The 19,774-nt window shown below is 40.7% G+C and overlaps 1 protein-coding gene across 9 annotated transcripts in view; it reads right to left on the minus strand.

Moving 5' to 3' along the window:
* RAD51B (RAD51 paralog B) overlaps positions 1-19,774 on the minus strand; it is a 975,550-nt gene that overhangs the window by 276,960 nt on the left and 678,816 nt on the right. For 6 of the 9 annotated variants that reach the window (XM_060174759.1, XM_060174760.1, XM_060174758.1 and 3 more), the window contains exons 10-11: positions 11,890-11,955; positions 7,239-7,317 (exon numbers count right to left, since the gene is read on the minus strand). In XM_060174759.1, coding sequence (XP_060030742.1) covers positions 7,239-7,317; positions 11,890-11,955 — 145 coding nt within the window. The remainder of the gene's footprint in view (positions 1-7,238; positions 7,318-11,889; positions 11,956-19,774) is intronic. The other 3 variants (XM_060174764.1, XM_060174761.1, XM_060174762.1) reach the window with 1 other exon arrangement.

Raw genomic sequence — 19,774 nt, forward strand, 5'->3', positions numbered from 1 at the left:
TCATGGAGAAGGAGAGTGTGGATGTTAAAAGGTTAGAACGAGGCCAGCAAAATAGCTCACTTGCAGTGTGCTGCTTTGCCACATGCACAGCCTAGGCTTGGACCTGGCCCTCACTGCATTAAAGGAAGCTTCAGTGCTGTAATGTCTCTCTCTCTCTTTCTCTCTCTCTCTTCTTGCTTCTATAAAAAAGATAGTGAAAATTGAAGAAGAAGAAGGAGAAGGAGAAGGAGAAGGAGAAGGAGAAGGAGAAGGAGAAGGAGAAGGAGAAGAAGTGGATTGGGCAGATGGGAGTCCTTTTCATCCCCTGGGGAAGCTCCTTTTTTAAAAAATGTTTTTTCATTGGGAGATTAATGGTTTACAGTGAGTACAGCTGTTGATACCTGTGTGAAATTTCTCAGTTGTCTGCAAAGCACTCTCACCTCCAGTCTAGGTCCTCCTCCACCATCATTCATCAGGACCAGAGAGCCCCACACCCTCTGCCTCCTCAGGGTCCTTTACTTTGATGCAATACACTAAACTCAGTCCAAGTTCTACTTTGTGTTTCCACTTTCTGTTCTTATTTCTCAACTTCTAAGAGTGGGATCATCCCATATTCATCCTTCTCTTTCTGGCTTATCTCACTTAACATGATTCCTTCAAGCTCCACCTAAGTTGAGGTGAAGAAGGTGAGTGATATCATTCTTCTTCTTCTTTTTTTTTTTTTTTAACCAGAGCACTTCTCAGCTCTTGAACCTGGGACTTGAGAGCCTCAGGCATGAAAGTCTCTTTGTATAACCATTATGCTATACCCTCACCCTGATTTCATCATTCTTAATAGCTGAGTAGTATTCCATTATAATCTATATTGTAACTTAAGCCACTCATCTGTTGTTGGACACCTAGGCTGATTCCAGGTTTTGGCTATTATGAATTGTGCTGATACAAATATAGGTGTACAAAGATCTTTCTGGATGGGTGTGTTTGGTTCCTTAGGATCTATCCCCAGGAGAGGAATTGCAGGGTTATAGGGTAAGTCCATTTCTAGCCTTCTGAGACTTCTCCAGACCCTAGGAAGCTTCTTACTGAGGAAGCAAGCAGGAGAAGAAAAAAACAACGATGTGGACTGAATGAGCTTTCTGAGACTTCCGTGGCCTCATATCTGTGACTTAAAGAAGAATTCATTCTCTCTGCTCCACTGAATCCAAGGGTTGTCTGTCTGGATTCCCCAAGGACTGCCAGGTGTGTGGGTGTGGATGATGTCCACCATGCAGACACACCACCATACCTGCATGGATACAGACTGAGATTCTACTGGGTCAGTCTGAGTTCACCAGGAAGAAAACATTTAGATGGGTTACTGATTCAAATTGAAATCTGATGAATTCAGGTGGTGGTAGTCTTTGTTTTTTCAGGGGCAGAGGAGGTGGAGGTTCCATAAATCATTCCTTTGGCACAGTGACTAAGAAAATGGGATAGATGAATTCAATACAATTTTGTCACAAAGTATACTAATAATGTCTTTCCCAAAATGCTTCAACCATTCTTTACTTCAAATTAAAGATGAGGCATATGTCTCTTGAGCAAAAAAAAAAGAACTCATTTCCCGAGTTTTGAGAAATAGGAAACTAACCTTGTTTCTAGCACCTTATCTGGTTCTACTTAAAGGTACCATGGTTAACCCTAAGGTTTCCTAGCCCATTCTCAAGGTTAACGCTGCTCATTCAAACCCAGGCTAGTATAGAACAGCTTCAGAACCCACACTCAATATCTCATATTGTATAAAAACAACAACAGTGTTGGGCCAACAAGAGAGATCACCTGGATAGTGCCCTCTGACATGCACAAGACCCAGGTTCAAGCCCAACTCCCATCTCACTCTCCAGTGTTCAGTGCTGTGGGACCCTGTCCTTTCTTCTTCTGTCTCTATCTCTCTGAAAAAAAAAAAAAAGTCATCTGGGAGCTGGTAAAGTCTCTGGAGATAAAAACAGCAACAACAAAATAAGAATAAAGAAATTCAAAATACAATATAAGAAACATAATTATATTCAACTGAGAAAAAATAGCTATTCTTTTCTGTTATTTCAAAATAACCCCCTTCCTCCCCCCCCCTTTTTTTCCAGATGTTTCCATCATTTCCTAAGGACCAAAACAAGAGACTAATAGACAAAGGCAGTGTGAAGAGGCGATGCCCCACTGAGTCAATCTCTTCCTTCTCCCTGGCCAGCCCTTCCTTAGGGTCTGCTGCTAGGGCTGTGTGGCTAGGCCTGGGGAGTCAACAGCCCAGCAAGTGAGTATGACTCCAGGAGAGCCAGGCCTCCTGCAGTTGCAGCTACACAGCCTGGCTGTTTTCAATTACAGAATTCTATTCCTGGCCCTGATATGGGAGAGGTCCACAGGCCCCAGCTGTGTTCTGGGTGGTATGTTTGGGGTTTGTTGGGGAAACAAAGGGAAGGATCAGAGCAGTCAAGTTGAGGTTCACTGTACACTCTCCCTTCTTGCTGCAGCCTTGGACACTGTGGTTTGCTCCACTCAAGCCCAGTCCTAAAGTCAGCTCCTGATTTCCTTGGCCTCACTCTGGCTAGCCAAACATCGGTGCTGTCCTGCTCGGTGCATATTGGGCTTTCACAGCAAACTCTCAGGGCAAAAGGAAAAATGGATCCATGGGGGTCCTCTCTACTACCTTCTACCTCTCCTGCTGCACACACAAAAAGCTGAACATATTCTCTACCTGGGACCTGGCCTTTGTGACTTCAAACCAGCAGAAAGCTGGTGGTTGTAGAGTTCCCTCTCCTTTGGGGTCTGAGCACTTTCAGGTTCTTAGACTTTAAAGCTCCAGTGACTACTGTGGAACAAAGAAAGAAGACGCAAAGCTCACGGTATTGCCATGGCAATGGCCTGAGCCCTGAGATCTTGAAGATCTGAAGATGCTGGGAGGGTGGGTGTTCTTTCTTTCACCGCCCCCCCACCCCTTCCCAAAGGAGAATAGTTCCGCTTTCTATTTTACTACAACAATAGCATGGACCGGCTCCTTCAAGTGTTTCAAAAAGCAGCCTGAGAACTCTCTAACCAAACCCCTCAGCCTCTCCAGCCTGCCGTTTTATTGTCGCTCCCTTACCCGGGAACAAAGGGGCTGGAAGGGTCTAAGGCCCCCAGTTGCTGGCTGTTCTCAGCATCTTAATCCTTGAGAGCTGCTGAGAGGAATGGCCTGTGGAGCTGGTAAATCAAATTTTGGCCTCACCTTTTATTCCTTCCCTCTGCTTAGGCACTCAAGAACTCGTCAGGTATTATAAAATCTCCTGGTTAGCAATGGCAATGGGGGTGGGGGTGGAGAGTATGATCATTGTTGAACATTCTAGTAAACATCCATATTATTAAGATAAGAAACTCTGGTCTTAAGAAAGAAATTTTCATTGACACCTATTATTAGCTGGAGAGAGAAAAGAAGTCTGGTTTAAATAAGATGAGTGGTGAAAAAGGAAGTGCTGTGAAAATAACTATAGCTTAAATATCTACTGGAAGAGAACAACAGTTAACCATTCAAACACTTGGTTTACTTCTCACATATGGATGATGCCAAGAACCTAGAAACCTGCATGTAGACAGGAGAGGAAAAAACAAACAAAAAAACCCAAAATTATGTATTTAAGGATAAGGAGAAGGAAAGAGTGGTTTTTATTTATTTATTTATTTATTTATTTATTTATTTATTTACTAGAGAGAGACAACCAGAAATCAAGAGGGAAGGGGGAGACAGAGAGACAGAGAGACACCTACAGCCCTGCTTCACCACTCATAAAGGTTTCCCCCTGCAGGTGGGGATGGGGGCTTGAACCTGGGTACTTGCTCATTGTAACATTGTGCGCTCAACAAGGTGTACCATCACCCGGCCCCTGGATTTTGATTTTAGAAATGATTTGAGTAACTCACCTCTGCCTACTTCCCTTGGGGGAATTGATGTGAAAGATATTCCTCTTTCCCCGTACTGACCAATGATTCTCTCTTTTTTCTTTTTAATCAAGTTTTACTTTTTGTTTTCCTTACCAGCAGTTGTATGATCATGTATTTTTCTAAAAACATATAATTACTTTTATATTATTTTTCACAACTGCAGGGTATTTGTTAAGGAGCTAAAAGACTCCAGGGATTGTTCCCACATTTGTTAGCAGCTTTCCCCTCCCCAAAAGGATTGTTCTCTCATGCCATTCCTGGCTGGCTCAGTGTCACATCACAAAGGCTCAATGTTGGGCCACAGGCATCTAGGCTGGCGGTGTCACTCTTGTAGGAGAGCACTCTTATAGTCCTTCCTCTCTCTGTCTCTGTACCCCTCAGACTGCACACACATCCCACCAGGGCACGAGGGACTGACCTTCACAGTACCTCGGGACTCTGAAGCCAGAGCAAACCCTCACACCAGGAAAGCTCTTTGTCCTTGATTACTGGGAACTTTCCAAGGTTACCACTTGGGGATCAAAGGTTTCTTTGCTTTATAGCTGGGGATTGTGCAGGTGTTTTTTAGCTCAGTCATCTGGTAAAAGTGGGAGGGAAATCTGCTTTTATGTGCCCAGAGTGTGGAGATCTCCAGGGTACAGCTCTGTAGTGTGAAATGAATGAGAAGCACACCGTCTCCCAGGAGAATCAGATAAAGCTCAAGTGGGAAAGGAGGCCTTTAGGGCTCACCCCAGCCAGTGACTGCAGCCCAAGTAAGGAACACATTTCACATCCACACCACAAACGCATGCACACACATATCACACACCCAATATTTCATGAAAATAGTATGTGTGGGAAGATCTGGATTTTTCTATTATCCTCCCCTTTTATTTAAAAAAAAAAATGCTGGTTGTAATTCATTCATCTCATGACCCACCAATGGGTTGTGATACAATTAGCAAAGTCCCAAATCAGGGTCAACATTTTCCATCTTCAAGGTCACAATTAGTAGACACATGGCTGGATTTTTCAGTCTCCATTAGTAGTCTACATTTTGGTCCATTTTTCCAACCTTTTCTAGTAGTTCTTTTTTGCATTTTTTAAAATGTCTACCAGTTCACTGTATTTCAAGTCTATAGTTGCCCTAATAACTTCCTCTTCCAGTCAAAACCACAATCTTAGCAATAAGTATCAGAGAGGCAACTCTGTGAATCTCATTCCACATACACAACCTGAAAGCTGACCAAATTAGACCAGACATAGATATTCTACTTACCAAAATGTATCATGTCAAGACTGAACTTTTTTTCCCCCTCCTACAGTTATCTTGTAATCTCTCACAGAATGTCCTGCAATCTCCATCAAAGTATTGCTATTTTCTGGAGTGTCTAATATTTTTAAAAGCCCTTTAAAAATAAAGAGCCCAGGGGTTCAGGCGGTAGCGCAGCAGGTTAAGCGCATGTGGCACATAGCACAAGGACTGGCTGTAAGGATCCCAGTTCAAGTCCCCAGCTCCCCACCTGCAGGGGGGTCGTTTCACAAGTGGTGAAGTAGGTCTGCAGGTATCTCTCTCTCTCTCTCCCCCTCTCTCTGTCTTCCCCTCCTCTCTCCATTTCTCTCTGTCCTATCCAACAACAGCGAATCAACAACAAAAACTACAACCAACAATTTTAAAAAAGGTCAACAAAAGGGAAAATAAATAATAAAAAAAAGTTTTTTAAAAAAAAGAGCCCAAAGTCACACTGTGCTCTGGGTAAATAAAAGTCCAGTTTTCTGATTACTTCTTACTTATACACCCTTGGAGAGTATGTAACAAAGGGGCCTGCTGTTTGTTTTGCTTAATCTGGTCTTCAAATCTCTGCTTCTTTGTCAGAAAACAATATTTGCAGTTGTGAAAAAAAAATATTTACTAAGGAACTTGGATAGCATAAGTCAAAGGCTAAGAGCCAAAGGTCAGTAGCTCTTACCCCAAATTTCCCTGGACCTGAGTTCCCGCTGTGGAGCTCAGCTGCCCCAAACAAACAAGCTGCTTTCTGGATCCATTAAGAGACCAGTACTTCAGAGGTGGAAGAAAAAGGGAAAACTTGCAGCCTGCTTTCCAGCCAGCAGTGTGAGCTTTCCAGGCTGCTTTATAAAATTCTGGCTGCTTCCAAGCAATGCAAGTATATCTCCACAGGGCTATTTCAGGGGCTCACTCTATTTCACCAACCTGGGAAAAATACTCAGCTGACAAAGTCCTGATAAGCAGAGGTCCCTCCCACAGTCAGCAATGACAGCACATTCCTCTGAGGTTCAGGCCAGATGTTCACATAGACATCTCTATGGGGTAGGGTCTCCTGCCTGACAGTGGGAGACAGATGTGACCCGAGCACATCTGGCAGGGCAGTGGGGGACCCTTCATAATGTATAAGCAGTTTTGGACGTGTTTCTGTGCACTAGTTTCAATGGTATTAGAATATATTCATCTCTCTTTTTTTTTCTCCCAAATTTGGATTTTTTTTTTCTGCACTTGGAAGCCTTTCCTAAGCACCAGAGAATCCAGCATCTGGAAGGATATTAATGTTATTCTAACAGAAATCCAAACTGAGTTCTTCCCTAGTCTGAGGCCCACGTGACAGGTCCAGAAAAGCAAAGCCTAGTTCCCAGTTAAGTCTCATATATATATAATCTTTATTTATTTATTGGATAGAGACATCCAGAAATCAAGAGGGAAGGGAGTGATAGAGAGGGAGAGAGAAAGAGAGATACCTGCAACCCTGCTTCACTACTCGCAAAGCTTTCCTCCTGCAGGTGGGGACTGGGGGCTCGGACCTAGGTCCTCACACACTGTAACATGTGTGCTCAACCAGGTGTGCCACCACCTGCCACAGAAAGGGAACAGTAAGCAGAAGGAGGAATCAGAATTCAGAGCTACACAAAGCACTCTATGCCAACCCAGCTGATTCTTTAGCCTACGAAGGCAGGGAACTCTGAGGCAATGCTGGACCCTCCACAAGGTAGCAGAGACTTGCCACCTGCTTCCTCACTCCATTGGATCTGGACAAGGCCTGGGGTGGGAGCAGTTCCTAGTTTGCTTGTACTGACATCCATTCTTTGTCTCACTCTTAAGAGAATCCTCCAATTCCTCCTATAGTCCCATCTCGACTCTCTGTCAAGTTCTTGCCAATAATTGCTAGTCTCCCTTAAAAATCTCATCAGGATAAACATCACTGATCAATTTATCTTCTAGAGTGGCATTTATTCATGCCACAGTAGTAATGATTAACCCTGAAAATGGGAAGCACTGAGCATGACCAGTTTAAAGAAATAACTTAATATTAGATTCTTACCTTGAAGAACCAGGCCTTCCTCCTTGATGGTGTAGACAAATGAGGTAAAGGGGGCCAGAGGAGACTTGGCAATAAGAATCTGCATATGAAAAATTTCCCAGGGTTAGTCAGAAGAGGTATTAGAGATGAGATGGTATTTACTCCCCTCCCCACTTTCAAATAGCATGGTCCCTAATGAATTTTAAAAATAATCATTTTAGAGTCAAATGAGCACTAGTCTTTCCAAATTATCCCCTTGTAAGATTTTACATTTCTTTCAAATATTCTGTCACTCATTGTCATATTCTTGACTCAGTGCTTTCTGAAATTATTTTATGTCACATGCTTAAACAGTCCACAGACAAATCTGGTCTGTTTATCTAATTTTATCCATACACTTAGCTAATTCACTTAAAAAAAAAAAAAAAAACCAAAGTTTCCCATAAAAGATAAAGATTTATCAACATTGTAGATATTCCAAGTGGCTTGCCAAAGGTAAAGTAGTAGGAGATTCCTTGTTGGCAAGTTTGTGTTCAGTCCCTTTACCATGACACTACAATTCATCTCAAGGTATCAAGTACTCAGCACCTTAGACTGTGGATTTGGTCACATGATTTGCTTTTGCTAATATGCTGTACCAGTTCTCAGCCTAGGCTTCATGAAATGTCATATAACTTTGTTGTTCTCTTCTGCATTTGTAGCTGTCAGGAAAAAAAGAATCCAAGCTAATCCACTATTATAGAAGAAGAATGAGAGATGTCTACCCAGAATTGGAAGCCGAAATCAGCCTAAGCAAGCAACTCTTGAAAGACCCACAGACACATTAATTAAATGTTTATTACAAGATGTCCTTGGTGTTTTGGGTTGTTGTCACTACAACAGCATTGCAATAAGAGATGACTAATGTAGCAACCAAAATAAAATAGCAGAGATATTTTGAGCAATGCCATTCTCCTACAACACCTATTTTAAAAGGGATGGTAGACAAAGAAGTTATGGGACTATTACTCAATTATAAAAATTAATATTATGTCCTCTAGGAATAAAGTGGATGAATTTTGGTGGATGGAGGTGGTTATGCTTAGTGAAGTAAAAAAGGAGATGAAAGACAACTACTAGATGGTTTTATTCATATGTGGACTATACAGATTTGATACGCATGAATTTGAAGGAAAAAAAATAAAAGAAATAGAAGAAAAGAGAAAAGGGGAAATAGTAGCCAAACTGTCTTTAAGACTTCCTAAGAATTGATAGTATGTTAGTATGTAGGTTGGTTTTCGTTAGAAGGGAGGTGGAGGACACAGAACTTTGGTGGTGGGAGCAGTGTGGAATTATACTCCTGTAATCTTATAAACTTGTAAGCCTTTATAAGATCATGAGTACAAGTAATTTAAAATTAAATATACAAATACAGAAAATTTAGTTAAAAAAATAAGTATCATGGACCCATTATCACAGGTCACATGGTTCTATAGAACCTCTATGGATTGATGGATTACTCTATTACAACATTTCTCCTGAAGGAAGATGGCTATCAGCTACCTTTTTTTAATAGGGACAGATTTGGTAGAGAGTCACTTAGGTAATCAAGGAAGCAAGGGAGAAAAATAGAGCTAATTTCAAATAATAAAAAGGCTTCCATGTAAGACCTCAACCCATCAGCATCCAACAAACATTTAGTATCAACTATGAGATGTGGTGGAAGAAAGACATGCAGTAGGGAGAAATCACAGGCTTTAGTCATGAAGTTTGAATCTAGACTCTTCCACTAATCAGCTAGATGACAATGTAAGGCATGCAATTTTCCTCCTGTAGTCACTCTTTCTTTTAGCAAATAACTCCCCAAGTTACAACATTTCTCTGCCTCTTTTGCAATTAGCTGTGACCATGTGACCAACCTTTGACTAACAGAATGTGAGTGCAAGTTAACAGGTAAAATATCTGGACTATGTTTTCCTAAGAAAATTGCACACTCCTCACTTTCCCTTTCCCTCTTTCCCAAGGACAAGAACCAGCTTCATCTCCATGGAACCTTGAGGATGACGAAAGAACCTGGGAGAAGGAACCTGAAGGACTTCATAGAGTATTATTGCATTCCACCTGAGCTCACCTGTCTACCTCCAGACAGAATCCTTTATCTAAGCACTGTCTTTTGAGTGTCTTTGTCTCTAGTGTGGTACAGCCTGAATTTCAAACAACACCATGGCTCTAGACAACTATCAAATCTCATTTCCTCACATGTAAAATGGAGCTAACAAAACAACATCTATGTAGTGGGCAGGCAGGTGGGATACACCCAGTTGAGTGTACACCTTACTATGTGCAAGGACCTGGCTTCAAACCCCCCATTATCTACCTGCAAGGTGGAAGCTTCATGAATAGTGAAGCAGGTCTGCAAGTATCTATCTTTCTCTCTTCCCCTCTCGGTTTCTCTTTGTCCTATCTAATAAAATAGGAAGAAAAAAGAAAAAAAAAAGAAGGAAAAATGGCAGTGGATTCTAGTGCCAGTACCAAGCTACAGGGATAACTCTGGTGGCAAAAAAAAAAAAAAAGTATAAAATGCCTATCACTGTGTTATTATCAAGAAAATTTCCAATCAACCCACCACATATGCTTCCCAAGTACCCCCAAGACCCTCATCAGTATATTTTGTTTTTGCCAGAAGAATTCAGCTCAAATTGAATCACAGTAACTTTCATATATGCTCTAAAGTTATCTAGATAAACATGCTCTTCATTCTCAGAACCAACAAAAATATAAGTAGGTGGGTCATTTTCACATCAAAACCATCTCCCCTGAAAACTGATATGATTCCTTATCTGACTGAGAAAATCTGAGGTTTAATGTGAAGTCTATGAATACCCCTTGGTAGAAGAATGAAATGTTAGACGAGAACAGTGGTCCTCATGTTTTTATGTCTGTATGAATCAGCTCCAGGTTTTGTTGATAGGCAGATCTGATTCTGTGAGTTTTGAGCGTGGCTTGAAAGTTTGTAATTCTGGCAAGCTCCCAGGATAGTCCACTGCTATTGCTCCAACTTGAGTACTTAGCTCTAGGAAACTGACCTGGTTAAAGGCCAAAGGTGGAGGAGGAATAGTTAGAGACAGAGCAAGAGCAAGAGTTAATAGCTCTAGAGTCTCTAGTAGGAGACTACCGTGATGATTCACAGCTGTGAGGATAAGAGCCTAAGCTTCATCTATGTCAGAATGAATTAATAAATAAATAATAAAGGGAAATGGACAACAGAAAGTCAAATCCTTTAGCTAAAAGAGGAATAAAATAAACATATCCCAAACCTCAGATCTTTGCCATTCACCTGAAAAAAAAATGGACATGAAATCAGAACAATGTAAGTAAGTAGTACTCAATAAAATATCAGATTATGACTTTGAAAATTACACTGCCACTTTAATTTTGTAGACGACAGAATTCAAGGCTCAGACAATTAAAAGCAGGTGCTACTGCAATGGAAGGTTAACAAAGTGGCATCTGAGCCTGAGTTCTCCAACTCAGTAGCCTCATCATACATGTGAGGAAATAAGACTCAATAAGGTTAGTTGTCCAGAGCCTCTATCATCTGACTATTTCCTTTCCCAAAGAGCTCAGACCCACTCTGAACAAGCCCTGAACCTCAATCAGCAGGACCTAGTCCTGAGAGACCTCTCTTTCTGGTAATCAAAGGGTTTGGATTGACAGTGCTTAGAGCCCTTTCCTTCTCAAGCAGAGCTTAAAATTAATTATCAAAATAATGATTTGTATGCAGTTAGGATGAGTTATGTTATGATTATTTGCTTTTCTTAGAAGGAATATCCATACTGATAGGTCAGAGGGCTACCACTCACACAAAGTATCTGGTTTTCAGCAAAAAATGTACTGAGTACTTAATTTAGTTCTGGAGACAGTGAAGATAATCCTAGTTAGATGCTAATGCTATTAAGGGATGTGTAATTGAACAAGAGACCAATAGTAATCTGCAGAGGAGGAGCAGCTTCTGGTTTTGGGGGGGGGGTAGAGCAGCTGCTAAGACAATGTACTGGATCCCAGTTTGGTTCCCAACATGTTCAAAATTCTTACTGACTGGAGCGGAGGTAGATAGCATAATGGTTATGCAAAGAGACACTCATGCCTGAGGCTCCAAAGTCCCAGGTTCAGTCCCCTGCACCACCCTAAGCCAGAGCTGATTAGTGTTCTGGTAAAAAAAAAAAAAAAAAAAAAAAGGAGGAGGAGAAGAAGAAGAAGAAAGGAAGGAAGGAAGGAAATGAACAACAACAACAACAAAAATCCTTACTGACCCAGAGAAGGACATCCATCTAACAAATATGGGATTTATTAAAAAAAGAACTGACACAAATTATTGTCCTAATAGAGTTCATATTCTGAAGGAGGCAAAAAGATAGTAAAATAAACAAGGAAACTATATATAGATGGTGTGTTCGATGATTTACCTACACTTTAGAGGAAAAAGGTATAGAATGGGTGGTGGACTGGGAGGGGGTTTTGCCAATTTTTAAGTAGAATATTTTGGAAGCTCTCACTGAGGGTATTTGGATCTGTGAATCATATAGCTAAACATACTGATATGATAGGCTGCTGAAAATGGTTAATAGTAGACAAACCAAATTAGATTAAGTTTTAATATATTTTATTGGAGAATCATAATATTATAACAAACCTCAATTTGGTTTAGAATGTTGGGACAAATTCTACAAATCTTTTCGGAAGCAATCTTATTGAAAACCTAGGACCAAGAATAGAAAGAGGAGATTTAGTATTCAGAAAATCAGCTTGGAGGGCTAGATGACTATGGTTCAGAATGTGTCAGTGTAAGATGTGGTTCACATAAAACCTAGTGTGGTCTCAGGTCATATCAACAGAGACATAGTATCCGGGACAAGCGAATGATAGTTCTTCTCTTCTCACTCAGCAAGCCTTGCTGAGTGTCATGTGTTTGGATTGGAGCCTACGTGGCAAAAGGGAAAGTGACAAATGGGTTAACAACTGGAGAAGAGTCATTAAGGCAGGCGGTTAGACACTCAGAGCAGTCCATGACAACTAACACTTCAATGTAAATATGATGCTAACAGGCTTGGAGGAAAGATGCACTTTGCTTCTACCACCCACTTCTGATCTGGAGAACCTGTAGTGTTAGATTTAGTGAGGGAAAATTCAAATTAGCTTTCTAGTTCACAGACTTTAGAGAAAAAAATCAACATGATTGTTATGTATCACTGGGAATACACAAAGATTCTCCCCTCCTTTGGGCCTGAATCAATGTCCTAAGTCCTTCTGTCTTTCAAGCTGTAAATTATTCTTCTTTATCTTTAAAGAATTAAAGCATATAAATAATTTATTTATTTTACAGAGATAGACAGGGAGATATTGATAGGGAAGGAGGAAGTAGGGAGAGAGAAAGATATCTGCCACACTGCTTCATAGCTCATGAAGCTTTCCTCCTGAAGGTGGGGACTGGGGACTTGAACCTGGGTCTTAATGTATTGTTATACGTGCACTCTACCAAATGCACCACCACCCAACTCCTAAACCGTTCCTCTTCTAAAGCAAACAATCCTCCTAGCTGATAATTTAAGCTGTTGTGCTTTAGATGTTTCATCATCCCACAAATTCAGCAGATTCTAACTATGGTTTGATTCACACTGTTGTCAACTGTCACTGTCTTATTTAATACATAAGGCTCTTAAATTTTTATCACATTCAACTCTGAGTGTAATGTGTGAAGCTGGTTTTGGAGCCTTCTGAGAGAAATTAGAAGCTGGGCAAGAATGAGTGCAAACACACATGACTCAGAAAGCCTAGAGCTCTACAAGGCAAGTGTGTGGTGTTGTGAGCTACTAATTTCACCTCTTATAAGACCTTTTTCTTCTTGGGTGTTTCTTTCATATATGACCAGATTGATTTTATACTCTATTCTTTATTCTCCTTATTCTTGCAAGGGAAGTGATCATCAATATTTTAAAAATTATTTTGAGATGTATCTAAGGTATACAATGCTACCAGGTATTGGGCCCCCAGTCCTAATTCCCAATGGAAATCTTTTCCATTCTTTGTGCCAATCACCTACCCATGAACACACGTATTCAATCTACAGCTATTATTTATTGGACGCTTTCTTTTGTGCTAGGCACTATTCTGGGTGCAGGGTAAAGATGGAGGGGCTCTTAGCTTTCATGGAACTGACAACCTGGTGGCAGGAGATAAGACATACAGGGAAGTCTTTAGGTTGTGAGCTCCTTTACTTTGACATTTTTAAAAATTATCTTTGTTTATTGGATACACAGCCAGAAATTGAGAGGGAATGGGGTGAGAGAGAGAGAGAGACATCAGCTTTTTGTGACGATTTCCCCCTGCATGTGGGGGCTGGGGGCTCAAACCTGGGTCCTTGAACATGGTAGGTAATGTGTGCGCTTAACTAGGTGCGCCACTACCCGGCCCCTTACTTTGACATTTTTCTATGAAGCCTTTGTGCCTGGGCATTCATTTATTCAGTCAATCAATCCATCAGTAAACATCTACTGAGTACTTACTATGAGCCAGGCAGATTTCAATGATACTGCATGAATCTATACTTTTATCTTTTTTTTTTTTTTTTTTTAACCCAGAGCACTAATCAGCTCTGGCTTTTGGTGGTGTAAGGGAGTGAACCTGGGACTTTGGAGCCTCAGGCATGAGAGTTTCCGCATAACCATTATGCTATCTATCTTCCCCCCCCCCCCCATGAATCTATACTTTAAAAAAAGACTATCATCAGTTTCTGCCTCAGTTTACTTCTAAGACGAATGTTCTGAATTCTCACTGGGATTGCAAAGACCAGGGGCATCTGCTTTGATCTTACACTTTCTTCCCCTGTGAGGTCCAGTTTAGTACCTTATACATTGTGGGTTCCTAAAATGACTCAGGGGCATTTTCCTCACCGTTCTCCATGGTTTTCCTATGCAGCTGGTGGGGAGGTTTCTCCCAATTTGTAAGGGAGAACAAAAAGGCCTAGCTACTCCAAGTGAATGTTGGAGAAGTCCACCTTTGATCTCACTGTTCTTCTTAGAGATCTTCTCTTTTCTCTATGTCCCTCCCTTTAGTTACCTATTTGGCTGAGTAAACAAGCTGTTAGCTAATTCTCTACAGTGACTGGTTATTGAAAGCTCCCTATTTTACCCTTTCTGGAGTTAACATTCTAACATAAGAGGCCCAAAGGAGAGGAAGGGCTCTAACATAGCAGAAAGCCCAGCTATCAGAGACATTCTTCTACACAACCACTCTCTGAGGCAAATAGCTTATCAGTGCTGAAGCCAGGATTCCAACCTGGTTGTATAGTGCATACTTTTAACCATCATGAAAGTCTTCAGTCAGTTATGCACAGATTAGTCCAGTTCCCTGGTATCCCAAATTAGTCCAGTTCCCTGGTATCTCTATCAAATGAGGCAGTTCCCCTGTATGCATGCTACCTTGGCTGTTCACAAGCTTCCACATACAATTTTCCTTCTGTCATCATCGCATGATGTCCAAATCCAACTTACTCTTGCAAATCCCATCTGAATGTCACTTCCCCAATTCCATCAAGCACCAATAGTGTTTTCTAAAAGCACCAGATGCTCTCTCCACCATTTCACAGGCAGTGTTAGCTGGATTTGTTTCACTGCCATGTATCTGAAGGCAGAGACCTCCTCACTGCTGCTTCTTCTGGTTCCACCAACACCAGTCTGGTGCTATATATGTAGAAGACATTCAACGATAAAAGAAAAATGAGCCAGAGAATAGATACACAAATTGGTGACTTTCAGAAGCTCTGACTCATACTCACTTTGAGGACCATTCTGGCATCCCTTCCCCAAAGTTGGGGGACTTTGAAGAAGCCATAGGAAAGAATAGGCTGTCCAGTCAACTATTGCCAAGATTCTCAGCTCTGGCAAGTCCAAAGTCAAGTCTTTGGTTTCAGCTTGCTATAGCATCACATGTTTTTCCTGGCCTGGACCTACTTCTAAGAAGCTCAGAAAGTGGAAAAGGAGCCATAGGACAGAAAGTGCTGGACATAGGAACTTCAGACCTTTTCTAGGATGGTGACACCTTCTAGGGATATTGCCTGGTCCTTTTAAAGTATAGGTGTGACCTTCATGTGGAACAACACAGACTAGCCTATCTCCTCCACGGGTGGTCAGGAGAACCAGTGTGGAGCAAGCAGCATGGAGATGACAACAATCTTGGGGACAGACTTCCCAGGAGGCTGCTTTGACAGAGTTCTGGTCCTGGTGGATTACGTGAGTTTCAGCACTAGAGTTTTAACTTAGGGGAAAAGCGAGATTTGCCTTTGTGGCCCAGGAAAGTGGACACAAAGGGGCAGCCATGATGCCTGATCACTTCCCTTGCAAGAATAAAGAGAAGAAAGTATATTCATTATAGAGTATAGAGTCAAGCTGGTCTCATATACAAGTAAGCTTCTACTTTCTCTTCTCTATTTCCTGTGCCAGGCGGGTTTTCTTTAACACTAGTAATGAATTCATCTTCTTTTCTTTCATTTCCCATCTTCTACCACCTACCCCAAATCTTACATGTGGTAGGGGTGGAAAACAAAGTAGAATGAGTTTGCAGAGGGCAAGTATAAGCAAAATTTCTTCTTATAAAGGCAAGTGGGAGTCTTAACTTTTCTTTCAAGACCTGCTCTCTGCCCCAAGAAGTGGGACCCTGAAACAATGTAAGAACTCTTGGGTGAGAACCAACTGAGGTAGATAGCTCCTGTGGGAATGAGTGGGATTTTGCTCCCATTCACGACTTCATAGCTTTGTACTTTTTTTAAACCCTGTCTTAGCCTTCTCCAAGGTCAGCAAGATGACATGGCTGTGGATGAACACAGAGGTAATGTCCTTGTCAGATGTATCAAGTGTTTTATCAGCATGCACAGGGCCTGCTGAGAAGCAAGGGGAGAAACCCACTGACTCTGAACCTTCCTTCAACAGGGACCCTATTATCTCACTTCAGCGAGATGCCTGGGCTAATACCCATTGCTAAGCTAAACAAACCTTTCCTCTAGCTGTGCCAAATGTCTGCGACAGAAATCCTTCATGCCAGAGATTTTCCTCCTTGTCCAAGACTTAGAAGAAGGTTGTTTTCTCAGCTGTTTTGAAGTCCAGGAAGAGAGCCAGGGAGGCAAACAAGTCAGCCAGTCTTGCATCAGATAAATTCAACGGGCTTTTGATAACCCCAAGCCTTCTATCCCTTCCCCAGGTTGAGCTGAACCCTCAAAGCCCAGGGACAGAAGGGCCGGAAATGCTCCAGACAGGAAGATCTCTGGGGCTGGAAGGAAGCCACAGGACCAGGGGGGACTTGAAGTATACCCAGTGATCCTCAAAGGAATTCCCTAGTCATTGTGTTAAGAGAGCTGGAGGGAAAGGTGGCAGAGGTCCAGTTCACAGTCCATATCTGGATCTTGTGCTGATTAGAATCTGCTTCATCACTTGGAAAATCACTCTCGAGGGGGCACTTCGCCATGAAGTTCCAGTCCCACAGCTTTGTAAGATTATGGGATGGGGGGGGAGTGTAAAAAAATATGTTCCATGGTATCAAATCCCTCCTTAAAAAATATGGAAGTAAGGCCTGGAGAAGTAATATTAGTGCTGGGAAATTACAGGGTGGAAAAATGAACTGTGCTTGAGCCGGCATGAATTTAGTAATTTACCTGCATGCGGTCTAATGCACAACCTTTCCTACAGAAACTGGGAGTAGAAATCAAGTTGATGTATAATCCTAACAAAATATAAATCTATGTCCTGGGAAGATTCTCCCAGAAAGGTTGGCCCTTAGACTAGAAGATCTTACTTCCCCATAGATTATCATATGTTCTTTTATAGCATCTCACTGAGGATTGTTTTCAAAATGTTTACCTCAGCTCCCAAAGTACATAAATCAAAAAAGCTACTTCTTAAAAAAAATTTTTTTTCTTCAGATCAGTAGGAAATTCATTTAGTAAATGTTGGTAATAGTAGTAGTAGTTCAGGGTCATAGTGTCACTTGGAGTTCAGTTTTTCCCAGCATTTACTATGAAAACTTTCAGATAAACAAAGAAGTTGAAAGGACCTTAAAGTGAACACCTTTCAAGTAGATCCTAGCATTAATATTTTATTTACTTATTTATTTTTAACTATCTTTACTTATTTATCGAGTAGAGACAGCCAGAAATCCAGAGGGAAGGGGGTGATAGAGAGGGAGAGAGACAAGAGAGACAAGAGAGACACCTGCAACACTGCTTCACCACTTGCAAAGTCTTCCCCCATGTGGGACTGGGGGTTCGAACTTGGGTCTTTGTGCAATCAACTAGGTGCACCACCACCCAGGCCCACCTTAATATTTTATTACACTTGCTTTTATCACTTATCTATCCATCCATCAGGCCATCTTATTCTTTTAGTGTTGCATTTCAAAGTTATTTGCAAACAACAGTGTACTTCCCTTAAAAACTTTAGCAAGCATATAATTAACTATGAGTTTAATATATTTAATTTTTCACTGTGCGTAAAACTATGAGTTCATATATTTAAGAATCATGTCCTTTTTAAAGTAAACTTTCCATGTGGTTTGAAAGGGTGAGTAGTTACCTCCAATTATATTAAAATCAGAGAAAGCTTAGTGACTCCACATATGTTGTGGTATGCAAATTAACATAGTCAAGAAATGTGGATTATTAGCTCTTTCTATGTTAAATATCAGTTTCATTGAAGTATAATTTACATGTAATAAAATCTTTTTTAACATAAGGCACTTAAGCTCTAAATTTCCCTCTATGCTCTTCTTCAGCTGCAGGACATACATTTTGGTATGTTGTATTTTTGTTCTCAATTCCTCAAAGTATTTTCTAATGCCCCATGTGATTTATGTTTTGACCTATCCAATACAAGAGAGACTGTATGCTGTGTGTGTGTATAATTTGCATTACATTTGAAGAAAGAATTCCCCCAAACGTTTTTCTGTTGTTGTTTATGCCCTTGTGATTAGAGAAGTTAGTATGGTTTCAATCCTTTTCATTTACTGAAGGTACTTATTTTTTTTAAGGTTTATTTATTCCATATATATATTCCATACAGATATATTCCTATTGCCTTTGGACTGTCTAGTTTCTGGTGAAAAGTTTAGTTGAGAATTCCTTGTACATGGAAGTACTCAGTGACTAGCGATTGAACAGATTTCCCTAAGTTACTTGAACCAGTCTCTGGGTGTGCTTGGGGCATGTCTTCATCATTCCAGGAAGCAGTTTATAACTCTGTCATAGTGCTCACTCCTATCTGCAGAGTCTCTGGGGCAGTCAGAAATCAGAGTTTAGATATTCTCAAGCTTCTACAACCTGGTATAGGTAGGACTTCACAGTCCCATTGTGGACATTTCATTTTTGGTTTTCAATTTTCCCTTCAAATTTTTTAGGGGCTAGAAAAGTTGAAAGGATAGTTTAGTGAATATCTATCAAGTAGATCGAAGCACTGATATTCTATCACATTTGCTTTGATCACTTATATATATATCCATCAATCTTTCTTATCCTTTTATTGCATTGCAAAGTCAGTCCTACCTAGTAATTACTGGGGCCTCGGGCAGTCATGATGGCAAGCAATTGCCACTGAGGCTTTTGGACAAATGCCCTGTGGGTAGGGCTGTTCACTCAGACTAACCTGAGTCAGGTCAAAGAAAAACAAACTCTGAAAAATGAAACTTTCAGTGGCCTGTCAGATGTTCCTGTGGAGACAGTTTCTCTGGATGGGATTTAGGGGAGCTCCAAATTTGTGCTATCCTTCCTTCCACCCCCAGGGGGTACTAGACTTGGTTTACAAAGTTTAGTTTGTGTGAAGGCTGGCTTTCAAGGTTACTACAGGTCTGTGCTAAAAAAAAAACAACAAGAAAGAAAGGATTAGGGAAAGTTAACAACACCACATTAAAAAAAAAAAACTTGATTCAATATTCATTTTTGTTAATGTTCAACTATGCCACTTAGTCTTTTCTGTTTTACATGAGTCCACAGTTCTAGAAGGTTGATTGCTTTGTCTTTTTTGTTTGTATGCTTTATTTTTTCTTTTTTATAGAGACAGGAAGGGGATGATAGAGAGGATGAAGGGAAGAGACTGCTTCATTGCTTGTGAAGCTTCCTCTCATAACTCAGGTCCCGGCACATGATAATGTGTGAGTTCCATTGGGTGTGTGACCACCTGGACACAATTATTTTGTTTTTAATCAAGTTAACACTTAGACACAAGTAAAAAAGATAAACAGTATGACTTATCTACTCTCCCCAGGCCTGAAGTGAATTTATGTCAGCTATTCAATGTTTAATTACCAGGCATTCATTCCCATCTTCTAACTATTTTTAATTCAGTCTATTCTATTCTTCTACAAATATCGTTCTTAATTCTCTGAGGATATTAATTATATTTTAAGTTTGTTTTTCCCCTAAATCTTACATGATCTCTAATTCTTCGTGATTCTTTTTTTAAATTCTTTTTATTTTTTTATGTTTACTGTAGTCTCTCTTTGGTAGCAGTGGTATTTTCCCAAGTTTGGAAATCTTTGGA

The sequence above is a fragment of the Erinaceus europaeus genome, chromosome 16 (assembly GCF_950295315.1).
Source record: "Erinaceus europaeus chromosome 16, mEriEur2.1, whole genome shotgun sequence".
NCBI lineage: Eukaryota > Metazoa > Chordata > Mammalia > Eulipotyphla > Erinaceidae > Erinaceus > Erinaceus europaeus.